At 62.0% G+C, this 14,990-nt stretch overlaps 1 protein-coding gene across 17 annotated transcripts in view; it reads left to right on the top strand.

Moving 5' to 3' along the window:
* DPP9 (dipeptidyl peptidase 9) overlaps nucleotides 1-14,990 on the top strand; it is a 38,327-nt gene that overhangs the window by 21,835 nt on the left and 1,502 nt on the right. For 5 of the 17 annotated variants that reach the window (XM_005611475.4, XM_023644464.2, XM_070272534.1 and 2 more), the window contains 8 exons: nucleotides 2,190-2,269; nucleotides 4,715-4,867; nucleotides 5,308-5,443; nucleotides 6,798-6,943; nucleotides 7,875-8,021; nucleotides 9,552-9,704; nucleotides 10,258-10,400; nucleotides 11,928-12,039. In XM_005611475.4, coding sequence (XP_005611532.1) covers nucleotides 2,190-2,269; nucleotides 4,715-4,867; nucleotides 5,308-5,443; nucleotides 6,798-6,943; nucleotides 7,875-8,021; nucleotides 9,552-9,704; nucleotides 10,258-10,400; nucleotides 11,928-12,039 — 1,070 coding nt within the window. Of the gene's footprint in view, nucleotides 1-2,189; nucleotides 2,270-4,714; nucleotides 4,868-5,307; nucleotides 5,444-6,797; nucleotides 6,944-7,874; nucleotides 8,022-9,551; nucleotides 9,705-9,821; nucleotides 9,957-10,257; nucleotides 10,401-11,927; nucleotides 12,040-14,990 lie in introns of all 17 variants that reach the window. The other 12 variants (XR_011440372.1, XR_011440374.1, XR_011440368.1 and 9 more) reach the window with 3 other exon arrangements.

The following is a 14,990-nucleotide window of genomic DNA, read 5'->3' as shown; positions in this document are numbered from 1 at the left end:
GGTCAGGTCCGGCCCCCCCCCCAGTTTTGTAAATAAAGTTTTATTGGCACACGGTCATGCCCATTCACTTTTGTATCGTCTGTGGCTGTTTTCCTGCCACGACGGCAGTGTTGAGTAGTGTGACGGGCAGTGTTGAGTAGTGTGACGGAAAGCTGAAAATATTTGGTATCTGGCCCTTTATGGGAAAAGTCACCAAGCCCTGCTCTTGGTGCTGGGAATGTCATTGTACAAAGAGAAAAGGAAAACCGTGCTCTAGCTTAGGAGATAGGCAGTAATCCCCAAACAAGGAAGGATACTGTGTCGGGAGCGGTGATCACGGAGAAGGAAAATGCTGCAGGGTGAGAGATTAGAGAGGGAGCGCCTTCTTTCTAGAGGTGGAGACCAGGAGGGCATCTCTGGATAATGTGCCATTGAGCAGAGACCTGGAGGAGGTGGCAGAGGTAGCCACACAGAGCACTCTAGGCTGTGGGGCAGCTTATGCAAAGGCCCTGGGGCAGACCCGGGCCTGGCGTGTGGAAGGAACAGCGAGGAGGCCCACATAGGAGGAGCAGAGGGCACAAGGGGGAAAGAGGAAGGAGGGAGGGCAGGGAGGGGACGTGGCCCTTCTGGGCCACAGTGAGGGCTTGGGCTTCTGCCACTGATCTTATATCTGATTCCCCTGGTTGCTCTGTGGAGCGTAGCCTGAGAGGTGAGGAGAGGTGACAGGACCGGGTCACGGCTGTGGCAGTGTGCCCTGGGTGGATTTGACTCTGGGTGGACGTTGACACTGTCAGCGTCTTGCTTTTCAGCTGGTCTGTCTGTCAGACTGCACTGTCACCCGCTAACCTTGGGAGATTCCCCTTGGAAAATCCTCGTTTCCGCCTCTGGAAATGGGCCTTTTGCCTGGTGGTCGTCGAGCAGAACTCGCAGCGGGTGCCCCTCAGGGGCCTCCTGCCTGTGCGGTGGGCACCCGCGGTCTCCCATCCACTCTGCTCGGGGCCACCCGCAGCCCCAGCTCGCCCTTCCTGTCACGTGGCTCGCACCTGCTAGGCGGCAGTTGAACAGATGAGCAGGAGGAGTGAGGCCCTTCAAGGAGCCTGGGGCCTGGGCGAGCAGCAGGGACCGAGCTGGCAGGAGGAGGGGTCAGGGGGCACGGGGGCTTTCGCAGTGGAGGGCCCTGCTACGGAGGGCCGGCAGGCGTGAGCAGCGTGGGCTTGAATCCAGACGGCCAGAGAGACTGGAGCAGGAGGGAGCGGAGGCCTCAGAGGAGGCGCTGCGAGGCAGGGCAGCCAGCCAGGCGGAGCCCTTGCCCAGGCCTCACAGGGACAGCGGGAGAACTGGGGGGCCCGCCCGGCCGAGGATGCAGAGGCTGGAGGCCGGTAGTTGGTGAATCCCCCAGGGGCCCCGACGCGGGCGTGTGCAGCTCAGCTCCCCACCCCGCGCCTTCCTCCACGGGCCCGACAGAGCGGCCGGCCAAGGTTTGAAGGGGCAGAAAGCCGGCCATGTCCAGCCTCCGCTGGAGGGAGGGAGGGACACAGGAAAAGCACCTGGCCCTCCTGGATCTTGGTGTGACATGTCGCTTGGCCCGCGTCGCTGCCCCAGAAGTTTGTGTCTGCCCACGCTTGGTTATTTGCACACAGGCATTTTCCCTCCCTGGATAAACGTTTGCCAAAATTTGCTTTAGACCCAAAAGGATGCGAAAGAAGCATTAGCCATCGGTTCTGAACTGTCTTCTCAATTTCTAATACACGCCAACAAACATCCCTTATCGTCATTTCCCTGTGAAAAGTCAAAGAGCTCCACCCCGGAGACCTATCGTAAAATGCAGCTGAGCCTGCGCTCGCCTCAAGCGTTTCAGTCAAGGTCTGGTCCTCCAGGATCCCAGCACGCCCTATGCGGTCACTGGTCCAGGGCCCGGAGCGGGCGGTTTGGCCTGCAGGGGGTCTAGAATTGGGCGCTTCGGATAAAAATGCAGCTTCCTGGTTTGTCTTGGGAAATGCTGGGCCTCCCGTCAATGTGGTAGGAGCTCCCCCAGCCCCCTCGGCCCGTGTCCTGGGTCTGCCCTGTCTCAGACTCAGCGTCAACCCCCGGGCCTGGGACGTGTGGGCCCCGTGACGGGTTTGTGCAGGTGGAGTTTTTCTCGGTGCCTTGGGGTCCGTGTCGCAGCCTCCTGGATCCCCTGTCATCTCTCTGCCTTTCTTTACTTCCAGATGAATTTAAATGCCCCATCAAGGAGGAGGTCGCGCTGACCAGCGGTGAATGGGAGGTGTTGGCGAGGCACGGCTCCAAGGTACCGGGGTCTCCATGCACACTTGTACACACACAGACATGCACACACACACATGCTCCCCACCCCCCACCCCCAGATCCCTCGAGTCTGTGCCCTCTCTATTCCCTCCCGGCCACTCCTTCCTCCTGCTCTGCTCCCTTGGGGCCACCGGGGCTGTTGTCCCCACCAGCGGGAGACTCGCTGGGTCCAGGACTCAGGGACTGTTGCGAGCGCCCATTGTTGGATCCTGGTGGGAGGGGCCTGGCCCACGCTCAGTGCCACCTGGGGTAGCCACTTAGCCTCCTTCCGCTCCACCAGTTTGTGGGACAGTCCTGGTGCCACCATGGCCTTGCCCTGTGGCTCCTGACCTGAGCCCAGCCCGACGCCTGCCCCTGGGGGCATCGGGAACAAAAGACACAGCTGCAAGGACAGAGGCCGACCTTCCACTCCCCCAAAGGCACCATCGCAAACACATGCCGAGACTTTGCCTCTGACCACGGTGTCTTCACCAGGGTCCAGGTGTACAGAACTCCCGATTTTACAGCGGGATCCCTCCATCAGACATCCCGGATCCCTACCTCACACCAGCACCCAAAGCTTAGATGTAAAGAGCGAAACCATACAAGCGACGAGGAGGGGGTGGAGGCACTCTTCGAGTCCAGAGGTGGGGGCAGCAGCGTGCTGCACAGGGGCAGGAGACGGGCCAGGCACCCCAGTGCAGCCCGCTCGGGGCAGACATGGCTTCTACCACCACGTCAGCGTGTGGCTCGTCTGACCCGGCAGCCCCAGTTGTAGGCGAGCACCCTCTGAGGTCATCCCAGGGCACATCCGAGATGTCAGCACACAGACATCACTTTGTCTTGTCAAGTTGGCAAACCTTGCAGCTGGTCTGATCTGCTGGAGTTCATGTTCACGTCTTTGTGTGCGAGGCGAGAGCAGAAGGCTGGCCACCCACGGGAGAAAGGATGGCTCTGCCCTGGTTGCAGCCAGTCCTGCCGGAGGCGCCCCCAGCTCGCAGCCCGGCTCTGCCCCGCCCCAGCCTCTTCCTCTGCAAAGAGAACCATCAGGTGGTTCTCGTCCTCTCATCTTCACAGCAGGGTCTCTCCCCCCGCCACTGCCCCGCTTCGGGTCTACGTCCTCTGCGGGGGGCCGTCCTGGGCTCTGTGGGGGGTTGAACAGCATCCCCAGCCCCCACCTGCTCAATGCCAGGACCACCTCAGCCCCGCCCCAGGCGTGCCAACCACAAATGACTCCAGAGGTTGCCAAACGTCCCCTGGGGGGCAGAATTGCCCCTTGAGGACTCTGTTTTCAGTACTTGGAGCCCTCGGCATTCGTAGCCTCTGGCACACACGCACGCCGGCATGAAAACCTTTCTCTGTCATCGTGAGTGTTTTACTGTTGGCACACCTTATCTTTTTCCCTAAGAAAAAAAGCAGCAGCAGCATTTTAAAAAGTGAAAAGGGGAAGCGTGGCCCTCTGCTGTCCCCGTGTGCTGCTGTGCGCGGTCTGCCTTCGAGGTGGCCGTGCTGGTGGCGGGAGCGGCCCTGACCTGCCCTGCTGTCTTGGCGCCCCCACCCCCGTGAAGGCCCCTCGGCCTCGGGGGTCCCACTCCCTGGAGGACACCTCTCTCCCCCCTTGTTCATCGTGTCTCGTCCTTGTGACAGAACTGGTGCGTGACTACATGTGGTTGGGGTTTTCCAATGACATTCTCGACTTTTACAAAACCTGCATTTATTTGAAGAGTTTGGTGACAACAAACACGTTGGCGTTTGTTGTGAAAATTGACTAGTTCTAGATAAGACTGAAGTCGGAATCCCCTCCATCCTCACCCCGGGCCGCGTCGCCTCTACCCCTCCTGGGAAGCGACCGTGGGGGCATGTCACTGCCAGCTGTCTTATTTCCACGCGTCTCCATGGGACGCATATGGCACCGTTGTTTTAGGGGATTTGTAGGGGTTTTTGAAAATGGTTTTGTGTGGCCACAGAATTGTGCCATAATTAAGGAACCAATCACCCCACTCCAAGGGATGGGCCGACCCCACTCAGGACCAGGGCTGGTGGCTGGCGTGCCAAGGGCCCAGGACGGCCCCTCCCTCAGCCTCTGTCCCAGGCCCCGCGCCCTCAGCCCCCCACTCGAGGCTCCAGGCAGCCTGGGAGGAGCCGTGTGGGGCCAGAGTTCTGATTCCAAGTCACAGTCGAGGACGTACAGCCAGCTGGGCTCTCTCGGGGTCTGCTGCTGCCCCACAGGGTGTGAGAAGCACCTCTCTCCCAGACAGTTCTCCAGCCCGCAGGCTAAAGCTATCCTGGGGGAGGACGGGTCCCTTGACGCAGCACGCGGGCCCTTCCGGAGGGGCAGCAAGGGGGACCAGGACCCCTCCCCTGGGCGTCAGCTGCCTCCCGCAGCCACCGTGGGAAGGGAGGCACGGGCAGCCTGGGGCCGTGTCACGAGGCGTCTGTGCCCCCGCAGATCTGGGTCAACGAGGAGACGAAGCTGGTGTACTTCCAGGGCACGAAGGACACGCCCCTGGAGCACCACCTCTACGTGGTCAGCTACGAGTCGGCTGGCGAGGTCGTGCGCCTCACCACGCCCGGCTTCTCCCACAGCTGCTCCATGAGCCAGGTGGGTGTTTCCCCGACAGCGCCGGCCCCGCACCCACCCTTCACCTCTTGGAACATTCTAGAACGTCAGGCAGCAGCCGTGCACAGGGCCACTCCCAGTCCAGGGCGAGCATCTGGTGGCAGGCTGCCAGCCATAGGGCCAGCGGGATGAGTGGGCTCTAGCATTGGATGGACCTGGGTCTGACCCCCGGGCCCGTCAGTTAGCCCCCGGGGCTCCTGGCCAGGGGACAGACTCCTCTCAGCCTCAGTTTCTTTCTCTGCAAAATGGTGTTGCTGGTTGTAGCACGCACCCGTGTGGGTAGGGTTTTGAGGTCCAAACGAGGGAACACCCAGAGCTAAGGCGGTGAAGGTTGGCAGGCGACGGGGCCAAGGGAGCCACAGCAGAGCGGGGACGGGGAGGCGCGGGCGTGGCGCCGTGCTCAGCGCCCCGTCCGCCCGCAGAACTTCGACATGTTCGTCAGCCACTACAGCAGCGTGGGCACGCCGCCCTGCGTGCACGTCTACAAGCTGAGCGGGCCCGACGACGACCCTCTGCACAAGCAGCCCCGCTTCTGGGCCAGCATGATGGAGGCAGCCAGTGAGTAGCCCCCAGCCCCCGGGAGCTCATCCTCCCACACGGCCGCCACTGTCCCGCGGGCACTGTGACCCCACGCAGTCTCACTCCTGGGCCACCGTCTGTGGCTGACCCACGGAGCGCAGGCTCAGCTCAGGAGCCGGCTCTGCCCGACACAGGGGCAGAGGGGACGAGGCGTCCTCGTCCTCATGGCGGCCGTCCCCGAGGGCGCCTACGCAGAGCAGACACGCAAAGCCATTGTCTGTGGAAGGAGCCAGGGGGTGGGGGGTGGGAACAGTCATGAGGGGGGCCCCAGGGGACAGCTTGAGAGTTTGCCCAGGAGCCTGGAGTGCAGCCAGGGCTCTGCTCTGGTGGCCCCGGTCCCCATGCTGGCCACAGGGCCATCTCCTTATCTACAGAATGGTCCGACGGCCGTCTATAGGGTGGACGTCAGTGCCCGTGTGGGGCCCAGCTCACAGGCGCCTCTCACTAAAAGGATGCCCTTCCTTGACCCCCAACCTCCCCCAGCTGGATTTCCAGAACATTCTAGGCAATAGGAATTCCTGGCATAGGTGGGGCATTGGACGGACTAGAAAGCATCTTGTACCATCGTCACGCCTTGGCATCTAAGCAAATAAAATGCCTCCTCTATCCCCCAGCTCGGACTGTGACTCCTCGTGCCCCCCAGGCGTGACGGAGCAGGAGCCCTGCCTGCTTTTAGAGACAAGGACCCGCCTGTGCCAGCCCTGGGCTGCCACAGCGGGCTGGGGCCCGGCACGCCCGGCCTCGCCGTGTCTGTGACTGCCTCTGTGACCAGGCCGCAGAGTGCAGCCCGCGGGCCTATCCTTTATGCACTGTGTGGCCACTTGAGGGCCGAGACAGCCAAGCCGAAGCACCAGATGCAGATGACCCTTAAAGCCAAAAATATTCATGCTCTGGCCCTGCACAGAGCACATCTGACGACCCCTGGCCCACGTTACCGTTCATTTATTTGATTTTTGAGTCCACTCGCCCTAGTTGCCTAAATGAGTTTGAGGAAAGATTTCTCCTCATTCTGACTGCAAACCAGTGTCGCTCCGCAACCCTAAAAATCAGAGCAGGGTGGACACCACACTGGCCATGAGTCACATCCCAGAGGTGGCGGCGGCCCTGCAGGAGCCCAGCGAGCGTCAGGCACCCTGGGGACCTTCCCGCCCGAGTGTGGCCTGACACGCGCTCATGGGGCGCAGACGCATTGGCGGCCCTCGGGTTCGGATTTAAACCGGGGGCAAGCACAAATGGGGTGCGCCTGGGCCAGCAGGGGAGTGTGGGTGTCGCTGGGCCGTGTTCCCGCCCCGAGCCGGCCTCCCTGGGAACCACAGCCACTCTGTCACTGCAGGCTGCCCCCCGGATTACGTGCCGCCGGAAATCTTCCACTTCCACACGCGGGCCGACGTGCGTCTCTACGGCATGATCTACAAGCCGCACGCCGTGCAGCCGGGCAAGAAGCACCCCACCGTTCTCTTCGTGTATGGAGGCCCCCAGGTGGGTGCCGGCCCTGCTCCCAGTGCCCCGCCCCCTCCCCACTCAGCACTCGGGCTCCGGGTCCCTCCCTCTCCTGCCTCCGGGTGTCCGCACAGCCCACCCCCCAGGCAGCCTCCCCTCACCTGTTGATGCTGCCTGTCCCTCTGGGAAGCCCCCTTGATCCCCGTGTCTGTCTGGGCTGCCTGCCCCGCAGTGACCCACCCTCACCCCGGACACCTCGTGGGGACAGAGGTGGCCCTGGGTCCTGGGCCCAGTGCTTGGAGAAGGGGACAGGGCCAGGCAGGTCCGTCTGAGACGCACTTCTCACCCGGGGGGTTCTGCACCCTGGGACACGGCGATGTCTGGGGGCAGCTGTGCTTGTCACAACTGGAGCGGGGGCTGCCCCCGGCGTTTCACGGGTGGCTGTCAGGGATGCCGTCCACACCCCATCGTGCCCCGGCTGCCCCATGACAGAGAATGACCCGGCCCTGAATATTAAAAGTGCCAAAGTGAGGACCTGGGTTAAATCCCATTCCTCGGAGAACACAGCCGCCCGCCGCCAGCAGGGCTTGCATCTGTTCTCGCGAGATGACTGAGGGGAGAAAGGAGGCAGAAGGGAGCTGAAGCAACAGGGCACTAGCTACAGGGAGGCCTGGCGCAGAGGCCCCGGCCGCGGACGGAGCCTGTCAGGCTCTTCCCCTCTGTCGCACGTCCCGAGCACGGGGCCTAGGGCAAAGGGGCCCGTCTGACCTGTCACTCCCCGCGTCCACAGCCCTTCCAGGCCATCCGTGGCCTTCGTGATAGAGTGCAGGCGCCCTCCTCAGGCTGTCAGCCCCCCGCCACGCAGCCCGCTGGCGTTGGCCGTCCAGCCCTGGCCCGTCCCGCCTGGGCCGCACGCTGGATGTCTCCCCACCCGCCCGAAGCCCCATGTCCTCGCCTCTCCTCCCGACAGGTGCAGCTGGTGAATAACTCCTTCAAAGGAATCAAGTATCTGCGGCTCAACACGCTGGCGTCCCTGGGCTACGCCGTGGTGGTCATCGACGGCCGGGGCTCGTGTCAGCGAGGGCTTCGCTTCGAGGGGGCCCTGAAAAACCAAATGGTACCTTCTCTCCCGCGCTCCGGGCCTGCCTGTGTGGGGAGGGGAGGCACCTCCTCAGGGCCGGTGCTGGCCGGGTGCCGGCTGGAAGGGGGCAGCCTTCGGGAGCCCAGGGGTCATCTGCTCTGCTGCTCGGCTCTGAGCTGCACCCCGTTGGGAGACAGGTGGACACACATCCCGCCTGGTGCCTGGGGACCCAGCCAGACACGTCAGCACAGGCCCGAGTGACAGGAAGTCCCGAGGGCTGGGCCAGACAGGGCGTGGTGGCTGTAGCCGTGGTGCTGATGGTGATGGTGATGGTGGTGATGACAGTGGCGATGGTATGACGGTGACGCTAATGCTGGTGATGATGGTGATGATGATGATGGTGATGGTGATGGTGGTGATGATGGTGATGGTGACGGTGATGATGGTGATGACAGTGGCGATGGTATGACGGTGACGCTAATGCTGGTGATGATGGTGATGGTGATGGTGGTGATGATGGTGATGGTGACGGTGATGATGGTGATGACAGTGGCGATGGTATGACGGTGATACTAATGCTGGTGATGATGGTGCTGATGGTGATGGTGATGATGGTGGTGATGGTGATGATGATGATGATGACGGTGGTGATGATAGTGATGATGGTGACAATGGTGGTGGTAGTGATGATAGTGATGATGGTGACAATGATGGTGGTGGTGACGATGGTGGTGGTGGCGATGATGGTGGTGGTGATGATGGTGGCAAGATGGTGGTGATGATGATGGTGGTGGTGGTGATTATGATGGTGGTGGTGGTGATGATGGTGGTGATGATGACAACGTGATGGTGACGAGGTAGTGGTGATGGTGATGACAATGGTTGTGGTGGTGGTGATGGTGATGGTGGTGATGGTGATAATGGTAATAGTAACAACTGTGGTGATGGTGGTGATGATGCTGGTGGTGGGAATGATGAGGATGGTGGTTATGATGGTGCTGCTGGCAGCAAGGATGATGAGGATGGTGGTGAAGATGACGATGATGATAGTGATGATGAGGGTGGTGGTGGTGATTATGATGATGGTGGTGATATGACGGTGGTGGTGGTGACGGTGATAATGGTGGTGGTGGCGGCGGCAAGGATGATGAGGATGGTGGTGAAGATGACGAGGACGGTGGCAATGATGATGGTGATGACGAGGATGGAGATGATGGTGACAGTGTTAGTGATGACAATGACAGTGCGGATGCCAGCCATTCATGGAGCTTTAATGTGTGCCTGGCCTCTAAGTGCAAGACACTCACTATCTTGTTTCATCCTCCTGCCCGCTGTGAAATGGGTCTCGTTCATGTTAACGCCATCATTTTAGGGATGAGGAAACTGAGGCCCAGAGAGGGGGCATGACTTTCTCCGAGTCACTCAGCCAGAGCAGGGTTTGAACGGGGCCCGGAGGGAGCTGCTTTCTATCCAAGAAGGAGAGGGCTCCCCGCAAGGGACAGAGGTGGGACAGCAGGGCACGCGGCTGGGAGGAGGCCACTGAGAGGTGCCCGGCCTCGTCCCCAGGGCCAGGTGGAGATTGAGGACCAGGTGGAGGGCTTGCGGTTCGTGGCTGAGAAGTACGGCTTCATCGACCTGAGCCGGGTCGCCATCCACGGCTGGTCCTACGGGGGCTTCCTCTCGCTCATGGGGCTCATCCACAAGCCCCAGGTCTTCAAGGTGGGTCCCGCGCCCGCCCCCTCCTGGCTGCCGCGCCGGCCCGGGCCCCTCGGAGCCCGCCCCCCCAGGGGAGGCATCTCGGCAGGGGCCTTGCCACGTGGCTGTTTCTCCCCGCAGCAGCCCCATGGGGCCGAGCCCCCCTCCTCATTGCCCGCCACTGCGGACCCCAGGATGGCATCCGGCTGCACAAAACCCCGCCAGCAGCTCTCTGTGGGAGGCTGAGCCCGGGACCCCGGCCTCGGATGGGCAGAGGTGGGGCATGGTGTGAAGAGCGTCGGGGGAGGGGCCCCCAGGCCAGCCGCACTGCCAGGGCACCGCGGGCGGCGATGAGGAGGAGGAGGCAGGAAGGCAGTGGGACCAGGGAGGGGCCGGTCCCGCCCTCCCTCGACAGCGCACGGTCCACGGGGGACACACGGTCTGAGGGCCCCTCCCCGCCAGCGCCCGTGCATGCCCGCTCCTCACGTCCTCTGGGGAGGCCCCGGGACCTGACCTGCCTGTATGTCTCTCCTCTCTCTCTCTCTCTCTCTGCCTGTCCATCCCCTGTGGCCCTCAGGTGGCCATTGCGGGCGCCCCGGTCACGGTCTGGATGGCCTACGACACAGGGTACACGGAACGCTATATGGATGTTCCGGAGAAAAACCAGGTCGGCTACGAGGCGGGGTCCGTGGCCCTGCACGTGGAGAAGCTGCCCAACGAGTAAGGCCCCCGGCCGCCCGGCCTTCCAGGTCCCCAGGCCCCGGGCTGGCCCCCCGCACCGCTGCGCTCCTGTGGCTTCCGCCCTCCCTGTCTGCCTGTGCCTCGCGTCCCCTCCTGCAGCCGTCCCTCGTCGCGGCTCCTCACTGAAGGGGGCGTCCGGGGCGCTCCGAGAGAGGAGTGGGAGGCCCCCCGGAAGACGGAAGGGAGGGTGTAGAGTCACGCCACTTGGCATGCACCGGCTTCCCCCATCCCCCAAGCACGCGGCCCGCCATGGGCCCACCCGTCGGTCTGGAACCTGGGCGGCCTCTGTCCTGCAGATTTTGACTCTGTGGCTCGCGACACAGGTCCACAATGGTCATAACATCCGGTCTGTCGGACCGGCTCTCATGTCCCACGTCACGCTTTTGGCACTGGCTTCGGGGTCTCTGATTGAAAGAAAATGGTGTTGCCACTTCCCGGTGTGGCTCTGTCTGGGGACCGTGCACCGTGCGTCCCACACCTCTGTGATGGCCTTCTTGGGCTCTGTCACAGGCCGACCCCGCCTGGGCCCCCTCCCAGCGAGGCTGTCCCTTTGGTCTGGAGTGTGGCCTGGGCCCCCCAGGGATGCAGCATGCGGCCGAGCTCGGGACCCAGTGCTCTGGACCCGTGTCATCCACCACGGGAGCCCACAGCCCCCCTGTCGCTTAAATTCAGATTCACTGAACCAGTATACCCACCGAGACAGACGCAGATTGGCGGTTGCCGGGGATGAGGAGCGACTGCTGACGGGCGTGAGGGTTTGCTTTGGAGTGATGGAATGTTCTGGAACAAGAGAGAGGTGATGGTTGCGCAGCACTGTGGATGCACCAAATGCCCCTGGATCATTTGATTTAAAATGAGTTAATTTTAGGGGCTGGCCCAGTGGCACAGCGGTTAAGTTCACATCTTCCACTTCGGTGGCCCAGGGTTCACCGGTTCGGATCCCGGGTGCGGACATGGCACTGCTTGGCATGCCATGCTGTGGCAGGCGTCCCACATATAAAGTAGAGGAAAATGGGCACAGATGTTAGCTCAGGGCCAGTCTTCCTCAAAAAAAAAATTTTAAATGAGTTAATTTTAGGTTACGTGAATTTCATCTCAATAAATTTTTTTCGAAAATCAAACTTTAAAAAATACAATTCCTTGGCCACTCTCATCATATTTCAAGTGCCCAGCAGCCACACATGGTGATGATGGTGGAGACCACGTTGGCGGGACAGGTCTAGAACATTCCATCCTCCCAGAGTGCCATGGGACAGCGCTGCTCTAGAAGCTTCCCTGCAGCTCAGGGCATTCCACGCACAGCCCTGCGCACGCCCCTCTTCTCTCCCCGCCTGGAAGGGAGCGAGGAGGCCCCCCAGACCCGCCAGGCGTGCCCCAGCATTCCAGCCCGCCACCGTCTTGCCGAGCTGCTGCTTCTGTCCTCGCTGCCGCTGGGGCTGGGGAGGGACTCGGGGCCCCGGGAGAGGAGGTCCCCTCTCAGACCCTCGCCCCGCCCTTGTCTTCCAGGCCCAACCGCCTGCTCATCCTGCACGGCTTCCTGGATGAGAACGTGCACTTTTTCCACACAAACTTCCTCGTCTCCCAGCTGATCCGAGCGGGAAAGCCTTACCAGCTCCAGGTGGGTGGCTGCTGGACGTGTCCAGGCCCCTCCCCAGGAGCCGGCAGGGTGGGCAGCCGCAGGTCGGGCCGAGCTGCCTCCCACTGCGTGTGCCACCTCCCAGGCCATCTGTGGCTCACCCTCCACTGCCCGCCTCCACCCGCACCCCGAGTGCTCCACACTGCCCCCCGGCTCCCATGTGGCGACGTGCATTCTTCTGTTATTCAGCGGTCACATCCTGATCGCTCCCGGTCAGCGCTGCCCAGTGTGCCGGGAACACCAGGGGCAGCCAGACCCCACCTCATGGCCTGGTGGAGGGAGCTGGATGGCACCGAAGTTGTTGTGCACATGTTTCGTTTCAAACCAAGAAACGTGCTTTGGAGGAAGCGTACCGGGTGCTGAAAGCATCTAAGGGGATGTCACCTTGACTGGCATCAGAGAATTCCCTGGGGATGTGACATTTAAGGGGAATCAGCTAGGCCTGGTGGTGGTACCCCGCTTGGCTGACACCAGGCACAGGAAATGAGTAGGAGGGAGCCACTCCTGGACAGGACCAGGGTGGCGGGAGCAAGCCAAAGGAGCTTGGAACCAGGGCAGGGGTGGTGGGTGGACGGCATGTGAGGGGCAGGCCTTGGAGGTGAAGAGTGGGGCTTCAGCAGTAAGGGGTGGGCCTTGGAGGTGAAGGCAGGGCTTCAGCAATAAGGGGTGGGCCTTGGAGGTGGAGGCAGGGCTTCAGCAGTAAGGGGTGGGCCTTGGAGGTGAAGGCAGGGCTTCAGCAGTAAGGGGTGGGCCTTGGAGGTGAAGGTGGGGCTTCAGCAGTAAGGGGTGGGCCTTGGAGGTGAAGGCGGGGCTTCAGCAGTAAGGGGCGGGGCTTGCAGGTGTGGGATGGGGCTTCAGTGAGGGCAGTGCTTGGAGGTGAAGGGCGGGACTTCAGCAATAAAGGGGCGGGTCTTGGAGGTGAGGGGTGGGGCTGCAGCAGTAAGGGGGCGGGCCTTGCATGTGTGGGATGGGGCTTCAGTGAGAGCATTGCTTGGAGGTGAAGGGCGGGGCTTCAGCAGTAAAGGAGCAGGTCTTGGAGGTGAGGGGTGGGACTTCAGTAAGGGGTGGGCTTTGGAAGTGAAGGCGGGGCTTAACCAGTAAGGGGTGGGCCTTGGAGGTGAAGGGTGGGGCTTCAGCAGTAAGGGGTGGGCCTTGGAGGGGAAGGGTGGGGCTTCAGCAGTAGGGGGTGGGCCATGGAGGTGAAGGATTGGGCTTCAGCGGTAAGGGGTGGGCCTTGGAGTGAGGGGCGGGGCTTCCACAGTAAAGGAGCGGGCCTTGCAGGTGTGGGATGGGGCTTCAGGGAGGGCAGTGCTTGGAGGTGAAGGACAGGGCTTCAGCAATAAAGGGGCGGTTGTTGGAGGTGGGGGCGAGGCTTCAGCAGTAAGGGGGCCGGCCTTGGAGGTCAGAGTTGGGGCTTCACCAGTAAGGGGTGGGCCTTGGAGGTGAGGGGCTGGGCTTCAGCAGTAAGAGGGCGGGCCTTGGAGGTGAGGGGTGGGGCTCCAGCAGTAAGGGGGCGGGGCCTCAACTGACTTTTGTTCTAAGGGTGAGTTGTGGTGTCCTGGCCTGTGAGCAGGGCTGTGACTGGTCTCCCTGCCGTGTGACCAGCATCCCTCTGGCTCTCCTGTAGCCAGGGGCCAGTGGGACGTGAGCCACTGTCAGTCGTCCTGGCAGGAGAGAGGGCCCTGGTGGGGAGCAAGAGGCCCAGCGGATTCGGGAGGAGTGCTGGAAGTGAGTGGGCTGGATTTTGTTACACCTCCTGCCACAGTCTTCCTGCTTCCCGGTCCCCTGCATGCACTCTGACCTGTTGGGGCGTGCCACGTTGCCATTCAATAGTTGGGGAAATGGAGGGTCATCGGGCAGGACGGCTGGGCCTCGGGGACCTGTGGCTGGGCACACGCTTGCCAGAGGGGGCGGGAGGGAGGCAGAGCACCCTGTGGGGGTGCATAGCTGTCCAGGTGCTGGTGGCAGCCCCCACTCACCACACGCGCTCCTCGAAAACATCAGAGGCAGCTGCAGGTCAGGGCAAAGACGTCAGGGGGGCCCACATGGAACCTCGAGTGTCCCTTCTGAGCCCAAAATCCTAAACCAGGTAGCTGGATAGCCACTGCCTCCCTGTGTGGCCGTGGGTGGCAGGTCCATGAACCTCGGGCCTTGCTTGCTCATCTGCGAAATGGGCTCGATGACTTCCATCTCCACTGAGGCTGTTCAGGCCAGTTCTCTCGGGAAAAGCGTTTAGTGCTGGGGCTGGGTCCCGAGTCCTGTGCCCCTACCTCCCCAGGAGAAGTTGAAAGTGAGAAAAAGCACACCGTTAGGGTTGAGCTGGGGATGGGGCAGTGTTTGGGGGCAATGGAGTGCACCCCGCTTTCTGTTTCAGACACCCTGAAATAGCGGGGCTGGGAGCACAGTGGGGACCCAGACAGACCCCCTCCTTGCCCTCACAGCCCACAGGGAGGAAGAAATAACCAGGCAGCCGGGACCCAGGGTGGCATGAAGGGTTGGGGGCAGCAGGGTCTGCCCCAGGCAGCAGGTGCCCCGGGCCAGAGAGGAGTGGGGCCCGTGAGGCTGCAGGGGCAGCAGGACCCAGGAAGCCGGCTCTTGATGTCAGGCTGCCAAGGCCTTAGAGGAGTCTGAGCTGGGCACAGTGCAGTCAGACTTGTGATTCATCCAGGGACGGATTAAAGAAGGCAAAGGTAGAGGAGGGGAGACCTCTGAGCAGTTTGATGCATTCCTAGGGTAATGGGCCCAGGCTGTGGTCGTGGGCCGGGAGAGGAAGGAATAGTTTGGTTTAGAAACCCAGCTTGCTGGTAGGAAGAGGTGAGGAATGGGGCCTGACCCTGGGACTGCCCAGCCCCAGTGTGGGATCGCGGCTGGGTTCTTGAGGTGAATCTGGAACTGGTTTCACGCCTGTCCCGTGAGCCCCAAGGTGCCATCAG

The sequence above is a fragment of the Equus caballus genome, chromosome 7 (assembly GCF_041296265.1).
Source record: "Equus caballus isolate H_3958 breed thoroughbred chromosome 7, TB-T2T, whole genome shotgun sequence".
In the NCBI taxonomy this organism is placed as follows: Eukaryota; Metazoa; Chordata; class Mammalia; order Perissodactyla; family Equidae; genus Equus; species Equus caballus.
This window is presented reverse-complemented; position numbering and strand designations above follow the sequence as displayed.